The sequence below is a fragment of the Eurosta solidaginis genome, chromosome 2 (assembly GCF_040869045.1).
Source record: "Eurosta solidaginis isolate ZX-2024a chromosome 2, ASM4086904v1, whole genome shotgun sequence".
In the NCBI taxonomy this organism is placed as follows: Eukaryota; Metazoa; Arthropoda; class Insecta; order Diptera; family Tephritidae; genus Eurosta; species Eurosta solidaginis.
The window spans coordinates 231,272,212-231,299,943 of NC_090320.1; the positions used below are offsets into that span (position 1 = coordinate 231,272,212).

Consider the following 27,732-nt stretch of genomic DNA (forward strand, 5'->3'; position numbering starts at 1 on the left):
TCTCTTGTAAAATGAGTCATTATTACGAAAAGGAAGAAAGCCTAAATACTTATCAAAAAAAAAAAAAACAAAATCAAACGTATTGGGAAGAGGGAAATTTTCCCATTATACTTCCAATACATTTCTCCAAGCATATTTTTTTCGACGAAATTTATATGGAAATTTCTCAAATCAATCAAAGCTCATCGCCAGCAGCTGTTGAAGGTACAAAAATACAGTTTGACGCTATAAGTGATGGGAGTATGTGATATGCAATATTTGTGTGTGAAAATTATTTATGTTGATAATCATAAAATTATTTTATTAGGTTAGGTTGAGTGCCAGCTACCTTGGAAAGGAAAAGCACACTTGAACAACATGATTAACGCTAACTACCCCGAATAGGAAAAGCTCACTTGACCATCATGTTTTAAGAAAGGGTTATGGTGATACTTCATAAAATAACAGTACAATCAAAGAGCAAGATTTGAGAATGCCGAAACCGCATTACTTTTAACTATCCGACAAAGGCTAGCTGTTAAGAATGATTCTCACAATCAACCGAAGTTTATGATTTATCGTTAGTTCGGATGACTTCCTGGCAGACACATCTTCCCCGTCTGGTTCACACGTACTCGATCGGCTCAAGATAGTCGTGTGATAGTGGTCAGCGATATTGTTATACTCCGCCATTCAGATGAAAGTAATTAAAAGAGCAGTCAGGCGTTCCCAGATCATCACGATCGCTCCACTGTTGAGATTAAGACCTAACTTCCACTTGATTTTCCATTCTTCTTTGAAGGAAGGAAGGGAGCAGTTTAGTAATCTTTCTTGTCCGGGATGAAGTCGAAGTAAGTACGCTGAAGTGCCCAAAGCTTAATAGCCTACATTCTTTCCTAGGCCTTCCTAGCCCCACATTAAATTTCCAAGACAATTTTGTGTTCAGTATGACAACGAGAAATTTACCTCCAAAAAATAAAAGTATCAGCTGTGCTACCCTAATCGACGGAAGCCTGATGAGGAATCATATATCGTCTCGTATAATGAACCAGTTTTGGTTTGTGATTGATATCCAGTGCACATTATTCTGTCCATCTCGTCATCGTATCCAGATAATTCTAAAAAGAAACCTGCATCGCCTTTCAGGCTAAACGAACGCCAGCGAAGGAATATTGATCGAAGGAATACTTCTGGCTAAGATAATATTTTCAACAAACTGCTTGCTATCGACTTTCGGCTAAAAGGATCTCGCTACCCAGTATGAGGTAGTGTCCGCCCACAATTTGCTTAGCTGGCTCGAAGCCATCTATAGAGGAGAAGACAACAGGTATACAAGGGTACTCCGTATTCTCTACTCATGCCCACTAGGAGAGCCGCCTGACAGTTGCCAGTTGCAAGATGCAACTGCAAGCGAGGTCAGGCATATTCATCCCCTCGATAGGACTACAGATGAATTCAGGATTTTATATAACAACCGCTTAAATATAGGAGTAGATATTGATTTATCCAACCTTTGTAACACTTGACAGCATCCCACCCAACACATCGTTAATTGCGGCGATCTTCGCTTGGAAGACGCTGCAGTGATCGGGTAACTTAAACTTGCAACTTACACCGAGTTGCTGACAAGAAACCCCTTCTCCAACCTTCCCGTCCAGCTTCGAACCTCTGTGAACTCATTGATCTTTGTCTTATAGATAAAATGTATCGATCATTGTAAAACGTTCGTTCCATCTTTAGCTACAGCAATCAAAAATAGTTTGTGTACGCTCCTGGCGAAAGACCAAGATATCAATGCCAAAACCGACAATAGCAACACCAACAACTAGGCACCACAAAACATTTTCCAACAATGGCAAACCACAACCGCGAACAATAAACAGCAATAAGTAATTGCAGCGACGAATGCAAAAAAACTGTTATTAATCCGCACAACGCGCACAACAACAACAACTTAACAAAACAATCAAAACTCAAAAATAAAAATATGGAAAAAATTGTATTGTAAATCGCAAAAGAAATCATAAACCCCAAAACAGTTGAAAAGTATCGCTGGGAATGAAATGAAGAAAAGTATCAGTTCCAGGTTTTAGCTAAAAAATCACTGTAATTCCACAGAAAACATAATTCATGGCTGACTGACTGGCTATGAGTTAGTTTGGTTGGTTGCTTGGACATTGACGTCCCTACTTGCCTGTCGGCTGGATACTTACATTTGGTTTGTTTGTTCGTTTGTATTTTATCTGCCATTATTATTGCACCAAACCACGAATATGTGTGGTATTTATTATTCCTGCTACACATTTTTATCAGAGTATATGTGTTTGTGTATCTGCGCCGATAGCAACAAAGTTGCAATTGCATCCGAAATGAAATGGAATGAAATGATTTTAAGCCTTGCAGAAATAATCGTGCAGACTTATTGATTTAGAAACTTGTTTGTGATTTTGATATGGTTTATGTGGCATTACAGTGGATGGTAATTGAATAAAAATGGATTTCAGTAGAGTCCATTTATGATAGACAGTCTGACTTCCATCATCTGCGACTAAGGGTTGTTCCGTTATATGAGTATTGCCCTATGGGATTTTTCTATGCTTACTTGAAACAGTCCGCCTGATATGGAGTTAGCGTTCTACACCTACAACACACAACGAATGTTCTGGGTTCAAGGCAAATGAACATCAAAATTCTGACAAATGCTGTTTTTCTAAGCGGGTTCACCCTTCGGCAGCGGTTGGGCAAGCAGTCCGAGTGTATTTCTGGAAAAGCTTCTCAGTGAAAATGCATCTTGCGGCTGGCGTTCGGAGTCGGCATAAAACATGTGGGACCTACGTCCAGCTTATAAGCATGGGAAATTCAAAAATGAGCATGACGATAGTTGAAGAAAAGGCCTCAATCTCCTCGCTCCAAGTATTTATTAATATTTTTTTTTTTTGAGCAGACTGTACAGTTTTGCACAAAATAATTTTTTTATTCCAAAATGGAAATGATTTTCACCATCTTTCTCAAAACAAAGGAATTTTTCTAGAAACAAGGAAATCCATATTTCGGCGTTTGCTTAGCGCTGGATCGAGGTCCACCCATCCAGAAGCAAAGAGCAAGTGGCCATCGGAATCCAAGAAATCAGCCTAGTTAGCTGCCACCTAGCAGTGGCAGAGTTTAGTGCTTTAGTAACCGCCTGACTTTCTAAGTAGATGTTAAATTCTTGCCTCATCCCTTATAGCGGCGACCTCTGCCGAGAAGACGCTACAGTGATTGGGCAGCTTAAATTTTCGCGCTAACATTGAACAGATTACCGTCGCATATTAATTCACCCTCCAATCATGCCTTGAGGGAAGCCGGCGCACAATAGTCTCCTCTGCCAGGGATGAAGTAGAAGTCAGTGAAAATGCTATTGGCCCCTTTTTCAATCATCGCCAATCGCTGCACTGCTTTCAACCATTTTCCCATTGCACTGCTCCCAACCTTTTGCCCGTTGAGAAAGTGTCTAGTGCCCTTCACGAGACCAGAATTCTTTAAAGGAGAATTGGCTTGATCACCAAATCTTACAGCCAATAAACCGCCATTAGAGAGAGCCCTCAGTGTTTGCCAACTGCCTCTCAATAGCACTACTGCCAGACTGCACCAGATGAAATCTCCTGAAACATAGCGTGGTCAAAATTCTGGAATATTTAACATAAACGAAACGAGCCCAGTTTTGCTAGGGTTGACAGCTAATCCACAGGATTCGAATCACCTGGTCAGTACACCCCGGAAACCCTGCAAAACGGCCACCAGTTGTATTCAGAAATGTACCTCTGACAGTCCCTTCCCTTAAGGTTAAAAGCTCTACATTACTACGACCAAGGTTGGGGAGAAAGAACACCATCCTTGTTGCGTACCTCTTCTCACCTTTCTCTAAGCTGACGTGAGAGTTTTTCTTGGCTTTTGGAATGTTGACTTTGATGATATTCCGAGACTTCGGATCAAATTCCAAACGTAGACAGTTGGTGTAAATGGGAGGTAGCTAGCTGCAAAAAGCCGCCAAGATCTTAGAAGTTATTCCTAACAGTTTTGATTCGGTGAGAAATATTTGAAAGTGCGGATGAATCTACACTAGTCAAAATTTTGGTGTATCTCATCTAGTACTAGTACTTATTTCAAAGCGGAACTTTCTACCGTAAAAAGGACAATAAAAACAATGAATTAACTGAAGGTATATTTCATTGCATGTGCAGCTCAGAATTTCAGAAGCATCAGTGCAAGCTTTACCCATAACTCAGACTATATTATTCAACAGTTAAAAATTTTTTTAACAGAGTAGAAACCAAAAACCGCACACTGTTCACATATCCATACTCATGATAATTTCTATTGTGCCGCTTATGACTGTGTAACACACATTTCACGTCCATTGCCAAAGAAAACCACCATCAGACTCAACAAAGTGCAGTGTATTTGTACAAATGAATGGCTGCTCGATTGACTGATTAACTGACCACAGCAAAAGAAATCTTAAGAGATAAACACTACTGCATTTTAACCACTTGACCAAAGAAATCGGTTTAAAATTATCGTTGAAAATTTTATGCGCAGCAGCAAGCCCATATTACATGAATGCCAGCGAAGAGTTCGAAATCGCTAAGGAATTTTGCAATTATACCATTAATATTGCCAAGACAACCCCCTATTGCAGACTTTCTTTACAACAGTAGAATTGAATTCGTGCAAGCAGGTCCAACATTGGATCCAGAAGCGCACTGTAGAATCGAACCGAATGTGAAAGCTTCAATCAAGGCCCAAGCTCATCCGAACGTTCTCTTTTGATCAACCATGAGCCAATGGCTTTTTTAAGCTTGTATAAAAAACTAGGTACTTCTCTAATATATGTGATTCTAATGAACGAAAAAAAACTTAAATTTTCTTCTTTCAAATGTAGATGGTACCACGCCTATTTTTCAAACTCTTCCAAATGTCTAGTTGTCGTCTTAAAGTCAACCCAGATTTAATTTTTTATCAATTCATCTATCTTTGATAATGAATTATCGAATTTTTAAAATTTTTCGATATACATTTTTTTAAGTGGCCAGGGTCGATAATTTTCATAAAGCGAATATATAACAGCACGGACGCCCTGCTTGCCAAATTTCAACATTTCAATTGGTTTTGATTTTACGGCTTGTAAAGCTTTAAAAAATTGTACTCTTCTAAATTGAGCGGTGTCGCACATATTTTCCGAAATTTTACCAAACTCACAAGGTCAACCAACATCAAATTTCATAACTTTATGAGTTTTAGTTAGCATTGCCGAATTTTCCACATTTTTTGAAAATTTAATATCGATTTTTTCTAAAAGTAGGCGTGTCCGCCAAACAATTCCGTTAATTTTCAAAAGACGGTTGTATACTGGTAATGAAAACCTCCGTACCAAACTTCCTTTTTAATGCCTTTAACGACTTTTGATTCACGGTTTGAAAAGCTTTTAAATTTTCTTCTGGACGGTGCCACGCCCATTTTCCAAAACTTTTTCAAATTTCACTTTCTCGCTATAAAGTCAATCCATATATCAAGTTTTATCAGATTATCGTGCTTTGGTAATGAATTATTTCACTTTTTCTGTTTTACAAAACTTTCGATATCGAAAAAGTGGGCGTGCTTAAGAGTCGATTTTGCCCATTTTATATACCAATCTATTCAGGTTCAAATAAGCTAGTATGCCAAATTTGGTAAACATATCTCAAGTTTTGCTCAAGTTATCGTGTTAACGGACGGACGTATATGTTGAGATGGACCGATATGGCTCGATCAAAAACTTTTTCGATGCCCATAATATTGATATAAGGAAGTCTATATCGAGATATCTCGATTCCTTTATGCTATTACGTACTACCGTTATCAAACTACACTTATAATTATGTATAAGTACACACTGGGCTTAATAACTGTTATTTTCTGAACGAAACAGAGCTTAAAAAAACAACTCGAAAAATAAGTAATCATTTTCTGAGCGCAATAAAAAAATTTAAACATAACTCGAAACTAAAGCGTTTTTCATAAAAAAAAAATGTCATAACCGTTACGATTCGTGATTAATGATTGCAATACAACCAACGCTTACTAATTTTTTGTGTAATATATCAATACATACTATAATTGAGGCCTTCTCTTTTTGTAGGGCATTGCCCTAAATGAAGGTGCTACCTAGACTGCGAAAAACAACGTTGCAGGCGGACAAGTTGTTCGCTCTTGCTGTGAAGATATATCCCTTTATTTTCGCAAAAATTCGGACCTTGGGGCTTTTTTATCCTTTTTTCATTGTCATTTCATTATTTCTATCTTCTGATAATTCAAAAGTCTTTTTCCGAAATAAAAGGGAACTTAATCTAGGTGAATTATTGGGTAAAATGTTTTGAAGGGAATTGCAGTGATTTGGTTAGAGCTTACCATTTCTCTAATTTGTTCAGGTAGAAACTTCTTGCAAGCATTGGCTTCTCACGAGATTCTCGATTCTCGAAATAATCATAAAGTTAGCTTCCCAACATCCAATTTTATTGCTGCACTGACAGTTATATGTAGAGCTTAAGATTTCTTCTGGAACATTCTCATGTGAATTTCCACAAAACCACAATTAAGAAATGACGCATATTACGGCCATTGTAGCCACTAAATTAATGTCAAGAAGCTCGCGAGCTTTACGAGTATTTCGAAATTCTAGAATCTCTCGAGAAGCTGAGTTCTGGATGTTTTGCACTGTACTACATATTGTAACGAATTTACTGCAAATTCTCTTATTTGCAACCTTCTGCTAAGTTCGAATCACTAAACTGTTGAATAAATAAATCCAATATTAAATAATGCAATAATGGTCTTTATTAGACTACTTGAAAATAACACTTATAATTCGCAACTGATAGCTTGCTTAAACGAAACTAATTTTCAATATAATACTGCTATTGCTCGCTAGATAGCGTCTTAAATCCATTTGATTATTGCGCCTCTACTGTTGCTGCCTTTTATACTCTCTGATTTCCTCTTTCGCATCTTCTAGGCGCTTCCATTTCCAGAATCTACTAGTTGGCCATCAGCTATCAAATTTCTCAGCTGTAGCTACAGATGCACCATTTTATGGCTTCTCTCATTGCATACTTTCGGTAGTATCTCAGATATATGCATATGGTTGTGCGTTGCTTCTCCGTTGCGTGTACGTACTTATGTGTAGACATAATAGCCGCGTTTTTTTATACACGCGTATACGTTTACGTTTGCGCGTAAAAAAAACGCCTATCCTCGCTTAGATAATGCTTAGGAGACCCATCTAGCTGCAGTGGTTAAATAACTAGCTACAGCCACAGGGTGTACCGAAAAGCGGAGACACAACCCTCTGATGGCCATAGGGTATAACATATAGCTAAATCAGTTGCGATGAATTGTGGACACACATATAATACATAGAATTAGTGTAGAGGGTGAAACAAAAACACATATTTCAGTTACATTTGAGTATAATGCGGTTTGAAATTTAGTAGTACACATTTTATGCGCAGCAATTTCAGAGGTGTATTTAAAGTTTGACGCTTGGCAGTCCATATAAAGTTTAAGCATATAGCCGTTTACGTGGAAAAAAAAAACACGGCTAATGATTGATTTGTTTATGTAGATACAAATGACTGTCTGCTTTATTGTTGTTGTGACTTCATTTACTTAGCATCAGACTAGGGATGTGAGTATCACTTAGTGTCACTAATATTCGTCACAATATGTAATTAAAAAAAATTTAATTACTTTATATGTATCTGTTATTGTATTGCCTCCTTTCGTGGTGCAAATAATTTTCATACTACAATGATTTTAATCAGGCATGCTTAACGAACGAAACGATATCATTTCGTTACGATAATCAACGTTAATAAACGAAACGAAGTCATTTCGTTTCGTTTATTAACGTTAAGAACGCCAAATTAACGTTAATTTGACGATCTTAACGTTAATAAACGAAACGAAGTGACTTCGTAGCGTTTATTAACGTTGATTATCGTAACGAAATGATATCGTTTCGTTCGTTAAGCATGCCTGATTTTAATTTATTTCTTCAACTCATATGCCGATATCGCAGACGAAGACACAAAGTGGCATATACAGATTTCGTAATAACTTATTGGAACTAAAAATGAATAGCTTTAACATTTCTCACGCGATATTTCTCGTACCTTTTTTCTCTAGTAGTAGCGTTGTATAACTATTATTGAATATATTGTGATCAGCACAAAGGCATTGAATTAAGGAATCAAATAATGAACATAACATCAAAAATCCACATTTTCGATTTAGCTGGTTTAAAATCTAGGAATGCGATATACACATTCATGCCTACTCATACTTATGCCTACTTATGTTGCTATCCTTATGTTTAATTGCAATTACACGCGCTTATTTCGAATTGTTTCTTCTTCTTTAATTCTACAATTTCAATTTTTGACATTTAAAACACGCCTCCAACTTCATTTACCACTACATAAACAACAGCAACAACAATACGCAAAACAAAAAATATTAAAACAATTTTTTCTCAACGCAAATGCGTTAATGATTAGTCGAAAATGTTGCTTTTAATCTTTAATTCAAACATTCAATTTACAATAAAATCGGCAAATCTTTTCAAAAATTTCTTTAGAAGTACAAAAACTGATTGTTTGTCTGTCCATCTGTCTGTCGGTCTTTGCTTTTTTTTCTTCATAATGCGTTGAGTGCATCTCTTGTTGCTACCTTTTATTTCACCGTAAGTATCTTCATTAAATTTGCTTTATCATCATTGCTGCGGTATTTCTTTTAAATCGACTGGTTTTATTGATTTGTATATTAAATGTTATCTTCGATTATTCGTAATGGAAGATGCTCATTGCAAATGCCGAATTGTGTGAGTGAGTTACGGGCGTCGATTTTTGGGTGATATGCAATTTTTATGTCTATTGAAGCGCCACACAGTGGGCTTAGGTTGTGTTGATAAGCGAGACAAATTTAAAACTATTTTAAAAAATTTCAAAATGCGTACAAAAAAAGTTTAATGATCCGAAATCAAAAGTAATTTTTTCAATTAATCGAACGTATAAAATTTCAATACGTTAAAAATATTGTAGTACTATGCACCTGATTTTGCTAAAAATTTTACATAAAGACTTAATACTAGGGTGGAGTGATACCCTATGGATTTTTTTTTTCTTTTTTTTTAAAGGCCTAGCAAAGAAAAGTTCAGCCCAATTCTAAACAAAAATTCCGTGCGATTTTTTTCCCTTCTCCCATTCCTCGTATTCTAAATAAAAATTACTTGTGAGTTTTTTCACTTCTCCCTTTACTCCTATTCTGAACAATGTTCGAAAAAGCGGAAAACGGTTATGGGACAAAAGTAGGTATTATTAATGTGAGGGAGAGGGAGATTTCTCTGCCATTTCATAGAAGTTTTTTCACTAGTTAAATTAAAGGGAATGCATCAAAATAGTTAAAGGAAATTGGTTATTTTAAGAAAGAACACTTATTTGTAAAAATTTGTGCTAAAATATGTATTTACATTCTACCACAATATTCTCACTGTTAATACAACAACAACAGCAACCACAATATTCTTTATTTTAAGTCGAAAAGTATATCGTAAGCAACGGAAGAGATCTTCGCATATTTGTGCAGCCATCCAGAAATTGGGCAAGGAACTTTTAAGAAGGTTTAATTAGATTTTGGCATATGGCGAAAGGGGAACTCAACTCGACTTGGCCGCCAGAAAATTGCTTTACAGAATGAATGCAGACAACTCCGGCGGATTTGTGATATCCCGCCGGTCTTCTTCTTATGCTCCTCTGTTGATGTTGCTGTGGCACCAATTGTTTATACCTTATTTCTTAATTTCAAACAAATTGGGAACAATAATTAAACTCTACAATTTTTTAAACAAAATAAGAAATGCGCAACGAAATTTCAATTGACAAAACAGCTGACTTCGAATATTCGAAATTCCTATTCCCCAATTATTCTTCTCCCTAGGAGAAAAGAATTGGAGGAATTTTTCCGCGGGAATAAAAAAATCCGCGAGAATATTTAGAATTGGTCTGGTTGTCTTTATAAGAGTTAACCAAAACCACCAAATATTATTTTCATAGGATGGCGTTTTGAGGTGCCCCCAGCCTCAAGAAGTTGAGCAAAATAATCGCGATTTTACAAAGCTCATTATTTACATATTTATTTTATTTCTTTTTTAATATACATAACTTTAGTTATATTACATTTTGTAACTAAAAACGACAAATTTTAAATGGTGTTTTGCAGTTTTTTGTTCATAATTGTAGCTGTGTTTTTTTCACATCTATATACGTTTACGCTTAAACTTTATATGGACTGCTAAGCGACAAACTTTAAATACACCTCTGAAGTTGCTACGCATAAAATTTGTACTACTAAATTGCAATACGCATTATACTCAGATGTAACTGAAATATTTGTCTATGCTTCACCCTCTGCTCTAATTCTATGTATTCTATGCGCGTCCACTATTTATCACAACTGATTCAGCTTTGTGTTATACACAGAAATAAAACAGAGGGTTGTGTTTCCGCTTTTCGGTACACCCTGTGCTGTAGCTAGTTGTTTAACCACTGCCGCTAGATGGGTCTCCTAAGCATTATCTAAGCGAGGATAGGCGTTTTTTTTTCACGCGCAAACGAAACGTATACGCGTGTAAAAAAAACAGGGCTAGTATGTTTCTAATCAAGTAAGACAACAAGCGAAAGTAAATCAATGACAAAACAAAAAACAAAAAAATTTGTATCTACCGTCTTTTTCAAAGTTTAGTTGCGTTGGGGAACCTCTAAACATAAGATGAGTGAAATAAAAATTATCAACTTTATTTCTGGTCTAGAAAGGCAACTTTCTGGAGGTCAGCCAAAAGCGATTTCAAAAAAAATAAATTCACTCCACCCTACTTAGCACCTATATGTATATTCTTTGAACGCAATGTGGAGCCCTGTGTTAAGATTTTAAGCAACCTAATACCATTTTCAGTTTCGGAGCACTTTATCATGTGAAAGAAATATGACGAGCGGTATTATCTATTTATTGAAGGACTCTTCATAAACAATATTATCTATTCACTTAGCAGCAAGACTGATTAAAAATATCCAACTGAAATGATTAGAAAACAAGTAAGGAAGTCTAAGTTCGGGTGAAATCGAACATTACATACCCAGCTGTACACTTGAAATGCTGTTATTGTTTGTTTTGTGTGCTTAATAGTGTTACGAGGCTGCGAAATAATACATATACATATGGTTCTATTCTGAACTAATTTTCGCTTAAAAGAAGCAAAAAGGATACGAAGGCTAACACTAATGACCTTGAGCGGGTAATAATGCAATTTTACTTCAGATATGGGGATTTCCCTGTGGCTTCGCCCTTTTTCATTTAATTTGTCTAGGATACTTTTAATGCCATAAGTCGAACAAAAATTTACCAATCCTTGTGAAATTTGGTAGGGGCATAGACTCAATGACGATAACTGTTTTCTGTGAAAATGGGCGATATCGGTTGAAGCCACGCCTAGTTTTTATACACAGTCGACCGTCTGTCCTTCCGCTCGGCCGTTAACACGATAACTTGAGCAAAAATCGATATATCTTTACTAAACTTAGTTCACTTACTTATCTGAACTCACTTTATCTTGGTATAAAAAATGGACGAACTCCGACTATGACCACGCCCACTTTTTCGATATCGAAAATTCCGAAAAATGAAAAAAATCCCATAATTCTATACCAAATACGAAAAAAGGGATGAAACATTGTAACTTGATTTGTTTATTGACGCAAAATATAACTTTGGAAACAACTTTGTAAAATGGGTTTGACACACACTATATTAAGTAGAAGGAAATGAAAAAGTTCTGCAGGGCGAAATCAAAAGCCCTTGGAATTTTGGCAGGAATACTGTTCGTGGTAATACATATATATTAATAAATTAGCGGTACCCGACAGATGATGTTCTGGGTCACCCTGGTCCACATTTTCGTCGATATCTCGAAAACGCCTTCACATACACAACAACGGTCCTTCGCTTTTAAAACCCCCATTAATACCTTTAATTTGATACCCATATCGTACAAGCACATTCTAGAGGCACCCCTGGTCCACCTTTATGGCGATAACCCGAAATGCCGTCCACGTATAGAACTATGGCCCACTCCCATTTGAAATACTCTTTAATACCTTCCGTCTGATACCCATGTCATACAAACACATTCCAGGGTTACCCTGGGTTTATTTTCCTACATGGTGATTTTCCCTTATTTTGTCTCCAAATCTCTCAGCTGAGTATGTAATGTGCGGGTACACCCGAACTTAGCCTACCTTACTTGTTTCAAACAAATTTTTGTTCCCAAAGCGCAGCCCCTCGTCACTCGATACACAAAAAAATCTTTCCAACAAAAAGTGTATTGCTTCTCCTATTATTAACATTTATCGCTAAGAACGACTTTTTTTAAAATATTTTCTTAGGGACATTTTACGCTGTGGTAAAAAAATTTATTTATGAAATGCGGTCAAAATGCCAAAAACTGGTATAAATTGAACAAACCCCCTGAGCGTAGGGTGCATCTCTTTAACTTGGGTTACACCTCCCAATTCTGAAAAAGAATATCGCAAGCTCTTCACTCTTAAAGTCGATCCAGGACCACCATGTACTATTTTATGTTTAAATATTACCCCATGAGGTCAAATCGATATATCAGCTTTTATGAACCAAAGGCACATTTGCGATGTTGCCAATATTTGAAGCGATACTACGCTACATGATCGGTAAGCAACTTAGTTCAACTGAAAGTGTTCTTACTGATTAAGTTAAGAAAATTTCACGGGGAGTCGTCTTGACGGAAATTTAGGTTTACCCCAAATGTTTAATTTGTAATAGTCGTATAAACAATTCAATTAGAATGAATATAATAAGATTCGAACATGTCAGCAGGGATGAAGATCATTACAAAAATGTGTATGGCTTGGAGAATCTTTACCTAAAATTTCACCTCCTAAAAATGCGATAGCTCTTAATCTCTCTCTGGAGAATTTCGCCATTTATGGTGTGCTACCTAAAACTTGCATACAAATTGCGGGGCCTACGGTATTCTGACAAATCTAAAGGGATCCACCAACTTCTGAGGAGCGAGCGAGTTGTTAAAAAAATTTGTTTGAAGCAGTATATTTATAAATTTCATTTTAGATAAAGAATGGTTTCTTAAAAAAAGTGTTATATCGCCATTTTAATGAAATATTGTGTATTGCAACCTCACCTCCAATTTGGGGGAGTATGCAAGTTTTACATATATTGAAGTTTTGGGCTTTGGTTTTCCAGTTTTGTAAATCAAAGCAACATGTTTAGGTAATTACACCGCACAGCGTTATTCATGAATTATTCATTTATCGCACTTAATAATAGTGTAATTTAATTTTTATGACATTTTCTGCGAGACACTATCGATTACAAATTTGTCAATCAGTCTGTCGATTTCTTATGTTTCTTGTTTTTCACTAGCAATTAAGTAAATGTTTGTTGAATAATTGAACTGACTTAAATCTCAAATGCCCACACACTACTATGAACATAAACATATTTGTAAAAATTTTGCACTCGTACATACATACAAACATATGTGTTAGCGATGTTACGAATGTTATATTACTCATAAAATTTAGAAACAAAAATTTGAGACTTAACGAAGTCAAAGTTTTCCGCTCTGGCATTATGAAGAAGTTGACATGATGTAATTTTTTCCATTATTTTTCAATAAAAAATATACATGTATGTACTAGGCGTAATGGCCTCCGAAGAGATTTTAGCCCGAGCTTCTCGCTATTCCTACATGTTTTAGGCCGACTCCGAACGACATCTTCAAGGCGATACAGTTTTCACTGAGACGCTTTCCATTGCAGAAATACACCCGGAGTGCTTGCCAAATCACTGCCGATTGGAGATTCCGCTTGGAAAAACTTTTTCTAATTGAAAAAATTTGTTTCTGAATTTTGGATGTTGCTAAAGCATGAACCCAGGATCTTTGGCGTGGTAGGCGGATCACGCTACCACCACAAATATATTGCCTAAACTTTTTGATTTACGGTGGTTTGAATATGGTCCAAAGTCAGATTTTCTTTTGGGCACGAATGGAAAAAACTGCTCTCAATAAATGGGCCATAATTTTTCGACCTTGATGGTAAAGCGAATTGGTGCACCTCTCATTTCCTCCAATATATCTACTGCATCAAATTTCTGAATTATAGAAGTTCAAAAAAGGCCTCACAAATCGGTTAACGGTAAATTTAAATTCGAGTTGTGAGAGACATAGACTTAGTAAAAATTCTAAGGACGGACTCGGATTTTTTTCAATTGGGGAAGTACCCCTATTTTACACAAAATTCTACCGGGGAACCATATAAATATGTATGGAAACATATTCTAAATGCAAATAAGCGTAGTTTCGGGCAACGCCAGGGTGGGCAAAGCAAGTGTTTTTATTCCCATGATTTACACTCAGAGAAAAACGCCGTTCTAAAATCCAGCACCACCGGACTCAATTCAAGATTTCCATGTTCTTACTTTTTTGTTCTTGAAACACGACCGACCTGTTCTCAAAACAACAACCTTGTTCTTGAACTGACAACCATTTTCTTGAAAACAGAACGGCTGGTCTTAAAATATGAACAAATGTTCTATTAAGGAGAACAATGTTCTTAAATTAAGAACAATGTTCTTAAATTAAGTTCAAGTAAAAAGAAACGGTAAAATTCGTGTGTACGACAATGTTAAATACAACATTTGGCACAAGCTATAAAGCAGTCATAGTGGCCCAGCGGTTATGATGTCGTGATTGCGATCGCGTGGCGCGAGTTCGATCCCGTCAAACTATAAAGTTTTCTAAAGCAATTTTTTAACTTTTATTTTTCGTTCAATTATTTCGCACAGATAATTCTCAAACTTGTTATGAAATGTTTTAAGTATATATGCAGATTACATCTTCAAACAAGAATAATTTCTGAATAATAGAAACATATGAAAAAATGCATATTATGCATTTTTTCTTAAATTTTTGGACTATAATAAAATTTTTTTTGTTATAAATATTTTTTATTTATGACAAAAAACTTATTATTAATAAAAAATAAATGGGTACCTATTGAAAAATATACTTTCCCCTCCCATCAATGATCAAGCCCAAACCGTTCTTGAATTGAGAACGAAAACTGTTAAATCGACCACAAGTCGTTCTAGAAGCGTGAGAACGAAAAATCTTATTTTAAGCACAAATAGTGCTTGAAATGAGCACAGAAGGTCCAAACATCAATACCAAACTGGTCATAAAATACGAACGGTGTGCCTTGAAAAACTGTTCTTAAAACAAGCCCATCGGTCACGAGTTAAGAAAAAAAGTACTTAACAGACTTTTGTCAACGAGTGTTCTTAATTTTGAACTTGTTTCATTCGTTTTAGACCGATTTTTTCTCTGAATGTAGAAGTTCAGTGTACAAAATGAAACCTATGGGGCTGATCAGGGCTCATGATCAGCAATAGATTTAAGCATAGATATATACATCAAGCTACATGACTATCCCCCGATCGATATCTATACATGTAACCAGTTAGACGGCATGCCTTCAGTGTATAATAAAGATTTACGCGCCATTCTAGAACCAAAAATCGACTTGGACCCAGATATCGTCGCAGTCAAAACTCGTTCCCGCCTCTCTACGGTTAAAACCAAGGAACAAAAAACACAAGAAAGTTATACATCAAAAAGTATTAATCGCAACACCTACAAATGAATAACGCCCGAAAATTTGACCAACAAATCTGGCCAAAGAGAAAGTTTAAAGACCGGACAAACTTCTGTAAAAGGGAAAACGGCATTCTCGTAACCTGTGTGCATAGGGGCTTAGATTATGGGGGGAGCGCAACTGGTACACCTTGTTGGACGGCCATAACCGTTTAAACGATTAAAGGCCCTATTACTGATACTTAGCATAGACTTGACTTGGCGTAAACTTGGCAACTTAACCTTGATTATACTCCACTTAGCGCATACAATCTGGCATCATAATGAATAAATGTCAATTTGTATGACAAAATGTCAAAATGAAATGGAAACAAACAAATGGCATCTCAAAATTTAAACTTCACTTAGAACTTACATAGAAAATCAAAATTCAACAGACTTCTAAGTCAAGTGAAGTGTTGCTAAGTTTTGAGTAATCAGTAACATGCAATGTTCATTTAACAGAACTGTAAGTGACAGTTCTCAAGCCAAGTCAAGCCTATGTTAAGTATCAGTAATGGGGCCTTAAGCGTCAATCAAGTAAGTAAGTAAGTCTGCAATACTTGCCGTTATCAAAACACTGGGACACATTCAGCTTATGTTGTGTGCAGATTTGTCAATTTCAACTTCCTCCAGAGGCCGATCCGTGTTGCATGAAAACAAATATTCGTAACATCACTAACATAAGGTGCCAACCGCGCAGGTGTGAGAAAAAAAACAATTAAATAATTGCAGTTATAGACAGACAGTGGTGTAAATATGTTATATGAATGTACAAAGGTTTGTGTATATGTATATACATAATACCAAATGAAGCATACAATAATGCAACTAGGAACACCCTGTCCCAAGTTTTATAAATAATTAAATACATATACATATATATATACACAATAAACAACATAATATGTTTTCTCAAAAGTTGGAGGAAATATTCGTTATTAATTAAAGATCCAGCATTGTACATGAGACTTTTCGCATTTTCAACTTGAGTATAAGTAGAGAAACATTTTGGAAGGGCATATCGATACCATTTGGTTCCGGTCATATTTAAGAAGCACTTAAATTCAAGAAATAGCCTTTGAGTTTAGTAAAGTTAGAGACGGCTGTGTGAGATGCTTTGACGTCAAGGTCACTTGTGAATTAAGAACTGTATCTCGAACTACGAGACACCACAAATGTTTTCTTCTGAAACAATGTAATCGCGTGCTATAAGTATAAGCGGCTTTGCAATCTCCGGTGAACATTATTTTCTGGAAGTTATTAACCGTCGTTCTCCATGCGTAATAGAGACTTGCTTTATTTGGATTCATGTGTTCAAAGCAGCATATTTTTGTTTCCAAGCGAAATTTTGTGTTGCCAAGTTTAAATTTTCGCTCAGAATATAAAAATCATTTTTTCTCTCTATTTTTCTCACAACATTGCCACCAAGTTTCAAAAACTCAGATCGGCAGTCAAATCAAGCTCTTAAAAAATTACGATTTTCGAATTGGCAACGCAGGAAGGGTTCCGGTTCTGTGGTTGAGTTTAGTAGTGGTCTTCACTTTTGCCTAAATTAGTATTTTTTCTTGAGATAAAGCTCTTGTGCTCTTATATTTTAGTAAATGGGGTTTATGTGTTTAGGTCATACATATAAGTTTTTATGAGTTTAACATCTTAAAAATTTACATTTTCGGAGTCCCCAAGTCCTAAACTTCAAAGGCGTATATATTTCCATATTTGCAATATAAGTCAATGAAAATAATATATTATCTGAGGTCAATAGCGTTGTAAATTACGCTCTCTTATATATTCGTTGGTCGATGGTTTTTCAAGTGTACTGAATTTTTATACATTGTGTTTTGAAAACTTTTATAAATACAAAATATATATGAAATAGCTATCGACTAACGAATTAGCGAACCAAGTGTGAATTACGTTAAATAAAAAGAATGTAAGATATAGAATTAATTTCTCAAACACGGGAACATTTATCGAAAATATTTCGTTATCTGAATTTTCCTCGTTTTCGTTATTTTTACTTTTCACTTGGTCATATATGACCGCACACCATGTGATATCAATGAAAATAGCTTGCCATTTGACGTCAATTGCGTGTACTCGCCGTTTTTACAATAAAGTGACAGTTAAATTGACCAATAAGTGTCAGCTGCAATTGCTCACTGGTATCGAAAATTTGACATTTAAAATTCATTTGTCAACATGTGGACAAGTTTTTTTCGTTTGCCAACTCGCATCTCTTCAATTTATAATGCCATAAGCAGGTGAAACAACGAAAAATAAAGAATAGGGTTGTGAAATAAATGAACTAACAATTGTTGCTTGGTTTTGACCGAGCACTGCGTTACCGACTTCGAGTCATTTATGTAACATAGAAAGGCTTTTGACTCCAAGAAATACACAACGCGTGAGTTCGCTGCAGCATTTGATCTAGTGAAAATCAAGCATTAGGTTCATATTTCAAAATGCTGACTGGGTGATATTATGCGTTAGTACCTACATTTATATGTATATACATGTCTGAAGTTGTTTGAAACGTTCGATGTAAATATGCTTCATGATAAGTTAATGGCGCGAACATTATGGCCGCTTGTTGGTTATTATTGTATATTATTTTGCTACTATTGAGAATAAATTAATTAGAAATTTCATCAGGGTTGCCAATAGGATGAATAGAAAAAAAACTTGGCTATAACATTTCAATTAGCTTAAAATACGGACATAAAGTAGGACGAGGTTCCCTTTCTTTGAATGCAAGAATTTATGTTGTGTTAATTTTATGATGAGCCAGTCGATCAAGCATTATCACATGTTCCTGAAGATGGCTTCAGATTGAAGCCGAAATATCGATAACTTAAAAACCAATGCAATTTCAAACATTGTGTTTTGTTTTACCTACGGTATTTACGCTCATAAAATTAACACAACATAAACGTATAAAGCTATACAAATTACAAAAGTGCAAGAGTTCATTATTTTTTGACACTTTCATATGCCACTCCGTTACCTGGTCGGATCATTTGATCCGAGAAAGCATTGGCGGAGAGATTGACATCTCTCACTCATTCATAGACATTCAGTAAAAAATTTTATCAATTCTCTCCTACGCGAAGAGGAAGAATGCCACTCTGACGTAATTTCGATACAAGTATTGTAATAAATTAAAGTCTTACTTATCCTGACTAAATACCTAACGTACATATGTCCTGCATAAGAAGTGGTCCATATGAGACATATCGTCCACCGTTCTCCAGATAAAGTCCCTCATCAAACAACACCAACTCAACGATTCATATTTGTCGAAACTGCCTTTTATAGGACTTCTGCCAGATTATTTTAATGACAATTCTCCGATGGGCCTTACCCATTACGAAGAGCATATTACTGTTACTACAACAACAACAATAATAAACATCTACAAAATATGTTGGGAAACGATTACAAAAAATATCTAAACATAATCTGAGCAACTCTATATTAACAGAGTTTTCACTTACGTATATGTTCTCTGATACTAAGCAAACAACATTGATGTTATGATTCAGAGTTTCTTAATTTTCCTCATTTGTATTCATTCTTTACAGATTTAAATCGCCTGGACAAATCACCACTTCTTGCCAATGGCTATAATCCCCCGCCAATCAATCATATGGCTTTTATGCAAATGAATCATCATCCTGGCTCGGCGTTAATGTCTCCCGGTATGCCGCCGCATGGACTACATGCGCGACCTGATAGCCAAATGTTAAAAGCTGCCGCTCAGGGCAGTATGTCGGCGGCGAATATGGATGCATTGGCACGTTCTGGTATATGGGAGAACTGCCGTGCGGCATACGAGGATATTGTTAAACATTTAGAACGGTAAGAATATTTGTAATTTTGTGTGCATTTAATTTTAATGGTTCTGTATATATGTATATAGTATATATAATAGACACGTGAGGTTTGAACCATCTTTAAAAATTTGTACATAAAGACTTTCAAGTACATTTCTATCAAAATGTTTAATTTTTTGAACTTAAACCCTCACCCTGAATTTTGCTTTACTTCGACCTCGTCTGCTTACTTACTTGTTCCTGCGAATTGGCGAGATCTACGAGTATAAAACTCACCGACTAACACCGCCGACTATTTTCATTTAGAAAAACTTTCCTGGGACTAGGAGAGCAATAAACATCCAAACCACTGCTGCCAAATAAGATCACTAAAGAAGAACAAGGGCACATATTTCAGGAAAAAAATATCAAGTGTGACCGAACTTAAACAGACATAATGATATGTAGACCCTTGGGAACTAATTCTGAGAGTGTGGCCTCAATGATAGTCAGTTCTATTATATGAATTGTGTGACTGGACATCTAGAGCAACTCTAGTAGCATCTTTAAGGCAAGGAATCGTGAAATAATGTGAAGTTAACCCCAAATTGATTCTCAGATTGTTTCGGCATTATGTAAAATAACCCGAAATGAGAAACATCCCAAAACGAGCGAGTCTCGAAACGATACTAAACTAGTTCATAGTTCATCCGTCATGGTTTGTGCCCAAATAATTCAAAGATAGTCCTGAAATGATCCAGAAATAGTCCGCATATAATTTCGGAATGATTCCGAAAATGATCGAGAAATGATTCTGATACTGTCCCAAACACTGCATAATTTTCCATAAAATACATACTAGTAATGGAAAAGTTTGGATGCTTGGATGTCGGGATGTCTGGATGTCAAGATATTTGGATTAGCGACTCAATTGCGCCGAAACGGCTAACAATTGCTAGATGCAATGCGGTGTATAGATACCTTATAGTGTCTACTATCGCACCTTCGGAACAGTCATTTACAAAATTATTTAATTTCGAGGTTAATCAAAGGTAATCCGAGATGATCACGAAAATGTCTCAAAATGAATGATGAAAAGCTTTTGAACGTAATCTCTATATGGCCCTGAAATGTTCCCTAAGAAATCTTGAAATAACAACCTTACCGAAAACAACCTCGAAACAGTTTCAAAACAGTTTTGAAATAATCTTGAAACAGCCACCAAAAGATCCTTAAGAGAATCCGTATATGGTTCCGAAAAAGATTTGAAATTATACGCTGCCAAGTAAACTCAAAGTAATACCCAAAACCATCCCAAAATGACTCCACAATGGCCTCGGCGTGATTACAAAAACAGTGCGGTAATCATCCGTAAGTTATTCTGGTGCGATTAAGTCATGAAGAAATGAAGAAATATTTAAGTTTCCCTAAGATAATGTTAGGTTGAACTGGCTGGTTGTTGAGAACTTCACATAGAATGAATGAGTCCATAGTGTTACCAGAAGTTTGCATAACGATCAAACGGAAAAACCGCATCAAAAACCAAGAACTTTGTTATAAAATAACTTTGTTCTCTTAGAAAATAGTAGAAGCTTTATAGGACCATTGCCACTTGCTGCTTCTAGATCTGACAGCTGTTTCCTTAGGATGATCTGAATAAAGTTTTACATGGGCCGCTGGTTAGCAAGGTCCACGTTGCTCATGAGGTCCAATTACCATTCATTTCAGTTTAAAAATTCTCCCCTCTAAGGACGCTGTAAAAGTTAAATACCCACTTCCCATATGTACACTATAACTAAAACTATGCTAAAACAAGTAAGGAAGGCTAAGTTCGGGTGTAAGCGAATATTACATACTCAGTTGAGAGCTATGGAGACAAAATAAGGGAAAATCACCAAGTAGGAAAATGAACCTAGGGTAACCTGGAATGTGTTTGTATGACATGTGTATCAAATGGAAGGTATTAAGGAGTTTTTTAAGAGGGACTGGACCATAGTTCTATAGGTGGACACCATTTAAGGATATCGCCATAAAGGTGGACCAGGGCTGACTCTAGAATTTGTTTGTACGATATGGGTATCAAATGAAAGGTGCTACTGAGTATTTTAAAACGGAGTGGGCCTTAGTTCTACAGGTGGATTCCTTTTCGAGATATCGCCATAAAGGTGGACCAGGGGTGACTCTAGAATGCGTTTGTACAATATGGGTATCAAACGAAAGGTGTTGATGAGTATTTTAAAAGGGAGTGGGCCTTAGTTCTATGGGTGGACGCTTTTTCGAGATATTGCCATAAAGGTGGACCAGGGGTGACTCTAGAATTTGTTTCTATGATATGGGTATCAAATGAAAGGTGTTAATGAGTATTTTAAAAGGGAGTGGGCCTTGGTTCTATTGGTGGACGCCTTTTCGAGATATCGCCTTAAAGGTGGACCAGGGGTGACTCTAGAATTTGTTTGTACGATATGGGTATCAAATGAAAGGTGTTACTGAGTATTTTAAAACGGAGTGGGCCTTAGTTCTACAGGTGGATTCCTTTTCGAGATATCGCCACAAAGGTGGACCAGGGGTGACTCTAGAATGTGTTTGTACAATATGGGTATCAAACGAAAGGTGTTGATGAGTATTTTAAAAGGGAGTGGGCCTTAGTTCTATGGGTGGACGCTTTTTCGAGATATTGCCATAACGGTGGACCAGGGGTGACTCTAGAATTTGTTTCTACGATATGGGTATCAAATGAAAGGTGTTAATGAGTATTTTAAAAGGGAGTGGGCTTTGGTTCTATTGGTGGACGCCTTTTCGAGATATCGCCTTAAAGGTGGACCAGGGCTGACTCTAGAATTTGTTTCTACGATATGGGTATCAAATGAAAGGTGTTAATGAGTATTTTAAAAGGGAGTGGGCCTTGGTTCTATTGGTGGACGCCTTTTCGAGATATCGCCATAAAGGTGGACCAGGGGTGACTCTAGAATGCGTTTGTACAATATGGGTATCAAACGAAAGGTGTTGATGAGTATTTTTAAAAGGGAGTGGGCCTTAGTTCTATGGGTGGACGCTTTTTCGAGATATTGCCATAACGGTGGACCAGGGGTGACTCTAGAATTTGTTTCTACGATATGGGTATCAAATGAAAGGTGTTAATGAGTATTTTAAAAGGGAGTGGGCCTTGGTTCTATTGGTGGACGCCTTTTCGAGATATCGCCTTAAAGGTGGACCAGGGGTGACTCTAGAATTTGTTTCTACGATATGGGTATCATATGAAAGGTGTTAATGAGTATTTTAAAAGGGAGTGAGCCTTGGTTCTATTGGTGGACGCCTTTTCGAGATATCGCCTTAAAGGTGGACCAGGGGTGACTCTAGAATTTGTTTGTACGATATGGGTATCAAATGAAAGGTGTTAATGAGTATTTTAAAGGGGAGTGGGCCTTAGTTCTATAATTTATTTAATAATTTGCGAAAAATTTAAACAACGTGACATCAGGACGGAGAAGGCGACAGCTGTTTCGATTATACCTTGTAAATCTCTTCAAAGTCTTTTCTCCCGGGAGTGGGAGTCGAATCCGCACTCCTACGATAGTTGAAATGGTTAAAAACGCATTCAGCTACGTCATGCCTTAGTTGTTGTAAAGTTTTTCCCAATTGCCTTCTTTCGCATATATTATCTTCTACACATCACATAATTCGTACGTAGTTATTTGTTGAAGTTATGCATGTTTGTAAGGTGGTTTTTAGAGAAACTTGGCATTGTCGCTGTTTTTGTTCTATTTATAGAAATACAACGAATTAACCAAATGTTGTCTACTTATAACGAGTTAACCGGGGATTGTTCGTATCGCTTTCAATGTATGAAAACATTTATTTCAAGCAATTTTTAATTTTATAATTTCTTTAATAATTTGGGAAAAATTTAAACAACGTGACATCAGGACGAACAAGGCGACAGCTGTTTCGATTATACCTTGTAAATCCCTTCAAAGCCTTTTCTCCCGGGAGTGGGAGTCGAACCCGCACTCCTACTATAGTTGATTAGTTCTATTGGTGGACGCCTTTTCGAGATATCGCCATAAAGGTGGACCAGGGGTTACTCTAGAATTTGTTTCTACGGTATGGGTATCAAACGAAGGTGCTAATGAGTATTTTAAAAGGGATTGGGCCTTAGATGGACGCGTTTTCGAGATATCGCCATAAAGGTGAACCAGGGGTGACTCTATAATGTGTTTCTACGATATGAGTATCAAATTAAATGTATTAATGAGAGTTTTAAAAGGGAGTGGTGGTAGTTGTATATGTGAAGGCGTTTTCGAGATATCGACCAACATGTGGACCAGGCTGACCCAGAACATCATCTGTCGCGTACCGCTAATTTATTTATATATGTAATACCACGGACAGTATTCCTGCCAAAATTCCAAGCGCTTTTGATTTCGCCCTGCAGAACTTTTTCATTTTCTTCTACTTAATATTTTAGGTGTCACACCCATTTTACAAAGTTTTTTTATAAAGTTATATTTTGCGTCAATAAACCAATCCAATTACCACGTTTCATCTCTTTTTTGTATTTGGTATAGAATTATGGCATTTTTTTCTTTCTCGTAATTTTCGATATGGAAAAAGTGGGCGCGGTCATAGTCGGATTTCGGCCATTTTTTATACTAATACAAAGTAAGTTCAGATAAGTACGTGAACTGAGTTTAGTAAAGATATATCGAGTTTTGCCCAATTTATCGTATTAACGGTCGAGCGGAAGGACAGACGGTCAACCGTGTATAAAAACTGGGCGTGGCTTCAATCGATTTCGCCCTTTTTCACAGAAAATAGTTATCGTCCCAGGGTCTAAGCCCCTACCAAAGTTCACAAGGATTAGTACATTTTTGTTCGACTTATGGCATTAAAAGTATCCTAGACATATTCAATGAAAAAGGGCGGAGTCACGCCCATTTTGCAATTTTCTTTTAATTTTATATTTTGTTGCATCATATTATTACTGGAGTTGAATGTTGACATAATTTACTTATATACTGTAAAGATATTAAATTTTTTGTTAAAATTTGGCTTAAAAAAAAATTTTTTTTAAAAGTGGGCGTGGTCGTTCTCTGATTTTGCAAATTTTTATTAAGCATATATATAGTAATAGGAGTAACGTTCCTGCCAAATTTCATGATGATATCTTCAACGACTGCCAAATTACAGCTTGCAAAACTTTTAAATTACCTTCTTTTAAAAGTGGGCGGTGCCACGCCCATTGTCCAAAATTTTACTAGTTTTCTATTCTGTGTCATAAGTTCAACTCACCTACCAAGTTTCATCGCTTTATCCTTCTTTGGTAATGAATTATCACACTTTTTGAGTTTTCCGAAATTTTCGATATCGAAAATGTGGGCGTGGTTATGGTCCGATTTTGTTCATTTTAAATAGCGATCTGAGATGAGTGCCCAGGAATCTACATACAAAATTTCATCAAGATACCTCAAAATTTACTCAAGTTATCGTGTTAACGGACGGACATGGCTCAATCAAATTTTTTTCCATACTGATCATTTTGATATATGGAAGTCTATATCTATCTCGATTCCTTTATACCTGTACAACCAACAGTTATCCAATCAAAGTTAATATACTCTGTGAGCTCTGCTCAACTGAGTATAATAAAACTATAACTAAAATTTTAGTAGATTTAAGTATGCTGCAATCCTTATCGCGTTTGATCTAACCTCAATCGAAATAATTTTTTTTGTTTTCAGACTGCGTGAGGAGCGCACAGACGAACGTCAGCAAATGAATAGCGGCGGGGGTGGCGAGCAAAAGATACGTGATTTAAGTTCACGAAATTGTAAGTTTCCTTGTCAAAGCAATGCATAACAACCGAAAATACAATAACAATACCGTCTAACCCTAAACATCTAACAATCTAATCAACGTTTAACCCTTCATTCTTTTATTCTTGAATTTTCCTCTCAACCTAACAGCTGGTTCACCACATCGTCAAAGCCCCGTACTAAATCTATCCAAGTCCGGCGGCAATACAGATCAAGGTAGCAATTGTGATGAGCGTAGTGAACGTAGCGAAATGCATTCACCTGTGCACTCGGTGCGTGAGGGCAGCGACGGTGGTGGCAGTCAAGGTGTGATTGGCGTAGAAGATGACGATGACGAGAATCTGAGTGACGACAATGCGTCGGAAGTCGATGAACGCTGCGCCAAAGATGATGAAGGTGAGTGAACTTTGTTTTTTGAATAATAAAACATTGAATATGTGAGGGATGAATGTCTGAAGACATATGTACCATAAATAAAAAAGAACTATTACACACATACATATGTACATGTATATAAATTTCTCAACCAACACATTGACTAATATTTTCTTAACAAATTTCTTTATTCATATTCACCTTTTTTTATTGCCTTTTATTTACATGCCCACCTTTATTTGCCCAGACTTGAGTGATACAGAGCGTGATAATATGTCGTCAACGGCGGCGGCGGCGGCAGCGTCACAACGTCATCCACTGCATCATCATAATCCCCATCACCATCACCACCATCATCAGCTACATCATGGCGCCAACAATGCTGTCGGCATAGGTGAACGTGGTGGTGTAACTGGCGGCTCAGTTGGCAGTGTAGGTGTCAGCGGCCTTGGTGTTACTGCAGCTGGACTTAACGAACGCGATGTCGTCAATTCACATGCAGCAGCACTACAACAATCTCCTGTCTCTCAACATAATGCTGCTGCTGTAGCAGCATTGCAACATCATCACCAACGCGCACTCAACTATTCACATTTAGCTGCAGCAGCAGCTGTGGCAGGCGGTGCGGTCGGTGGTTCCGGCGGCAGCGCCGCACTTACAAATGGCCCTGGGTCGGGTGGTGCCCTCGCTGGAACAGAAGCTTTATTAGCAGCAAATGATGCTACCGCAGCTGCTGCTTTAGCTGGGGGGTTAGCGCTTGGCCCACTCGCTATGGATCCGCATGGTGCACCTTCGTCTACGGAGACATTACTGCGTAATATACAAAGCCTGTTAAAGGTGGCTGCGGACAATGCGCGTCAACAGGAGCGTCAAATCAGTTACGAAAAAGGTGAGATAGAGTGTGTAGGTAAACAAAAAATAGCAACAAAAATGTAAGAAGGTTTAAAAAGATTTGCTTTGAAAGGCAGGCGTGCAAATATCTATTATCCATCAACGGCATTAACCCTTTCTAAGTTAGTTTTGGTTTTATTTTATTTTGTGCTGGCTCTAATGTAACCTTTTACTGCCGCGTTTGATCTTTGCGCTTTGTCAATAAATCTCTAATCAACTTTCTATCTCTTTTCTTCACGTTTTTCTTTACTCTTTCTTTGTAGCTGAGCTCAAAATGGATGTTTTACGCGAACGTGAAGTCAAAGATTCATTAGATCGGCAATTAGCTGATGAACGAAAACTGAGGGGTGAGTTATATCAACAATATTTCCTATTCAATATTTGCATTTTTTAAAGCTAGCAAAATGTTCATTTGTTGTAATGCAACTGCAGTCGCGTGCTTTCAGTATGCATATTAGGGTGGTCTTATGAAGCAAAAAACTACTATTGGAGTTCAACAACATATGAAGAGAAGTTCAAGACTAACTTTTTCTAAAATTGTAATGGGCATATATTTACATATTGATTTCTGAGTTGAATAACACCCCATGTCGGCCTCTTGTTCGAAAACAGCCTACGTCAAAATATTTTTTCCAAAAACGCAATATCTAAGATTATTTGTCATAATCGCTCTTTCTAACGTCAAAATGTTTTGAACTTATGCTCAGATTGGACGCTTTTGTAAATTTTCGAGATATGAGTTGTCCAAATAAAAGTTATAAGTAGGACGTTCCTCGAGCAAAATCTGTCGAAAGTTTTATGAGATAGAACGTTTTGGCCCCGGCAGCCGAGATAGGATGATATAACACTCATCAGTCAATATATGAAGCTATCACAATACACTTTTAAAAGCACAACAGTTACTGGGTGTAAAAGCAAGGTTTAAAACCATTTGGCCTCAAAAAAAGTTTCACTTGATATGAAAAAAGTTTCATTTGACTTGAAAAAAGTTTCATTTGATTTGAAAAACATTTTCATTTGCTTTGAAAAGGTCGAAAAAGTTTCA

The 27,732-nt window shown here is 36.6% G+C and overlaps 1 protein-coding gene across 3 annotated transcripts in view; it reads left to right on the forward strand.

The window, feature by feature from the left end:
- The window catches only part of dac (dachshund), a 113,818-nt gene that overhangs the window by 64,678 nt on the left and 21,408 nt on the right, over positions 1 to 27,732 (forward strand). For all 3 annotated transcript variants that reach the window (XM_067767235.1, XM_067767236.1, XM_067767237.1), the window contains exons 4-8: positions 19,378 to 19,654; positions 25,347 to 25,435; positions 25,572 to 25,817; positions 26,044 to 26,685; positions 26,951 to 27,034. In XM_067767235.1, coding sequence (XP_067623336.1) covers positions 19,378 to 19,654; positions 25,347 to 25,435; positions 25,572 to 25,817; positions 26,044 to 26,685; positions 26,951 to 27,034 — 1,338 coding nt within the window. The remainder of the gene's footprint in view (positions 1 to 19,377; positions 19,655 to 25,346; positions 25,436 to 25,571; positions 25,818 to 26,043; positions 26,686 to 26,950; positions 27,035 to 27,732) is intronic.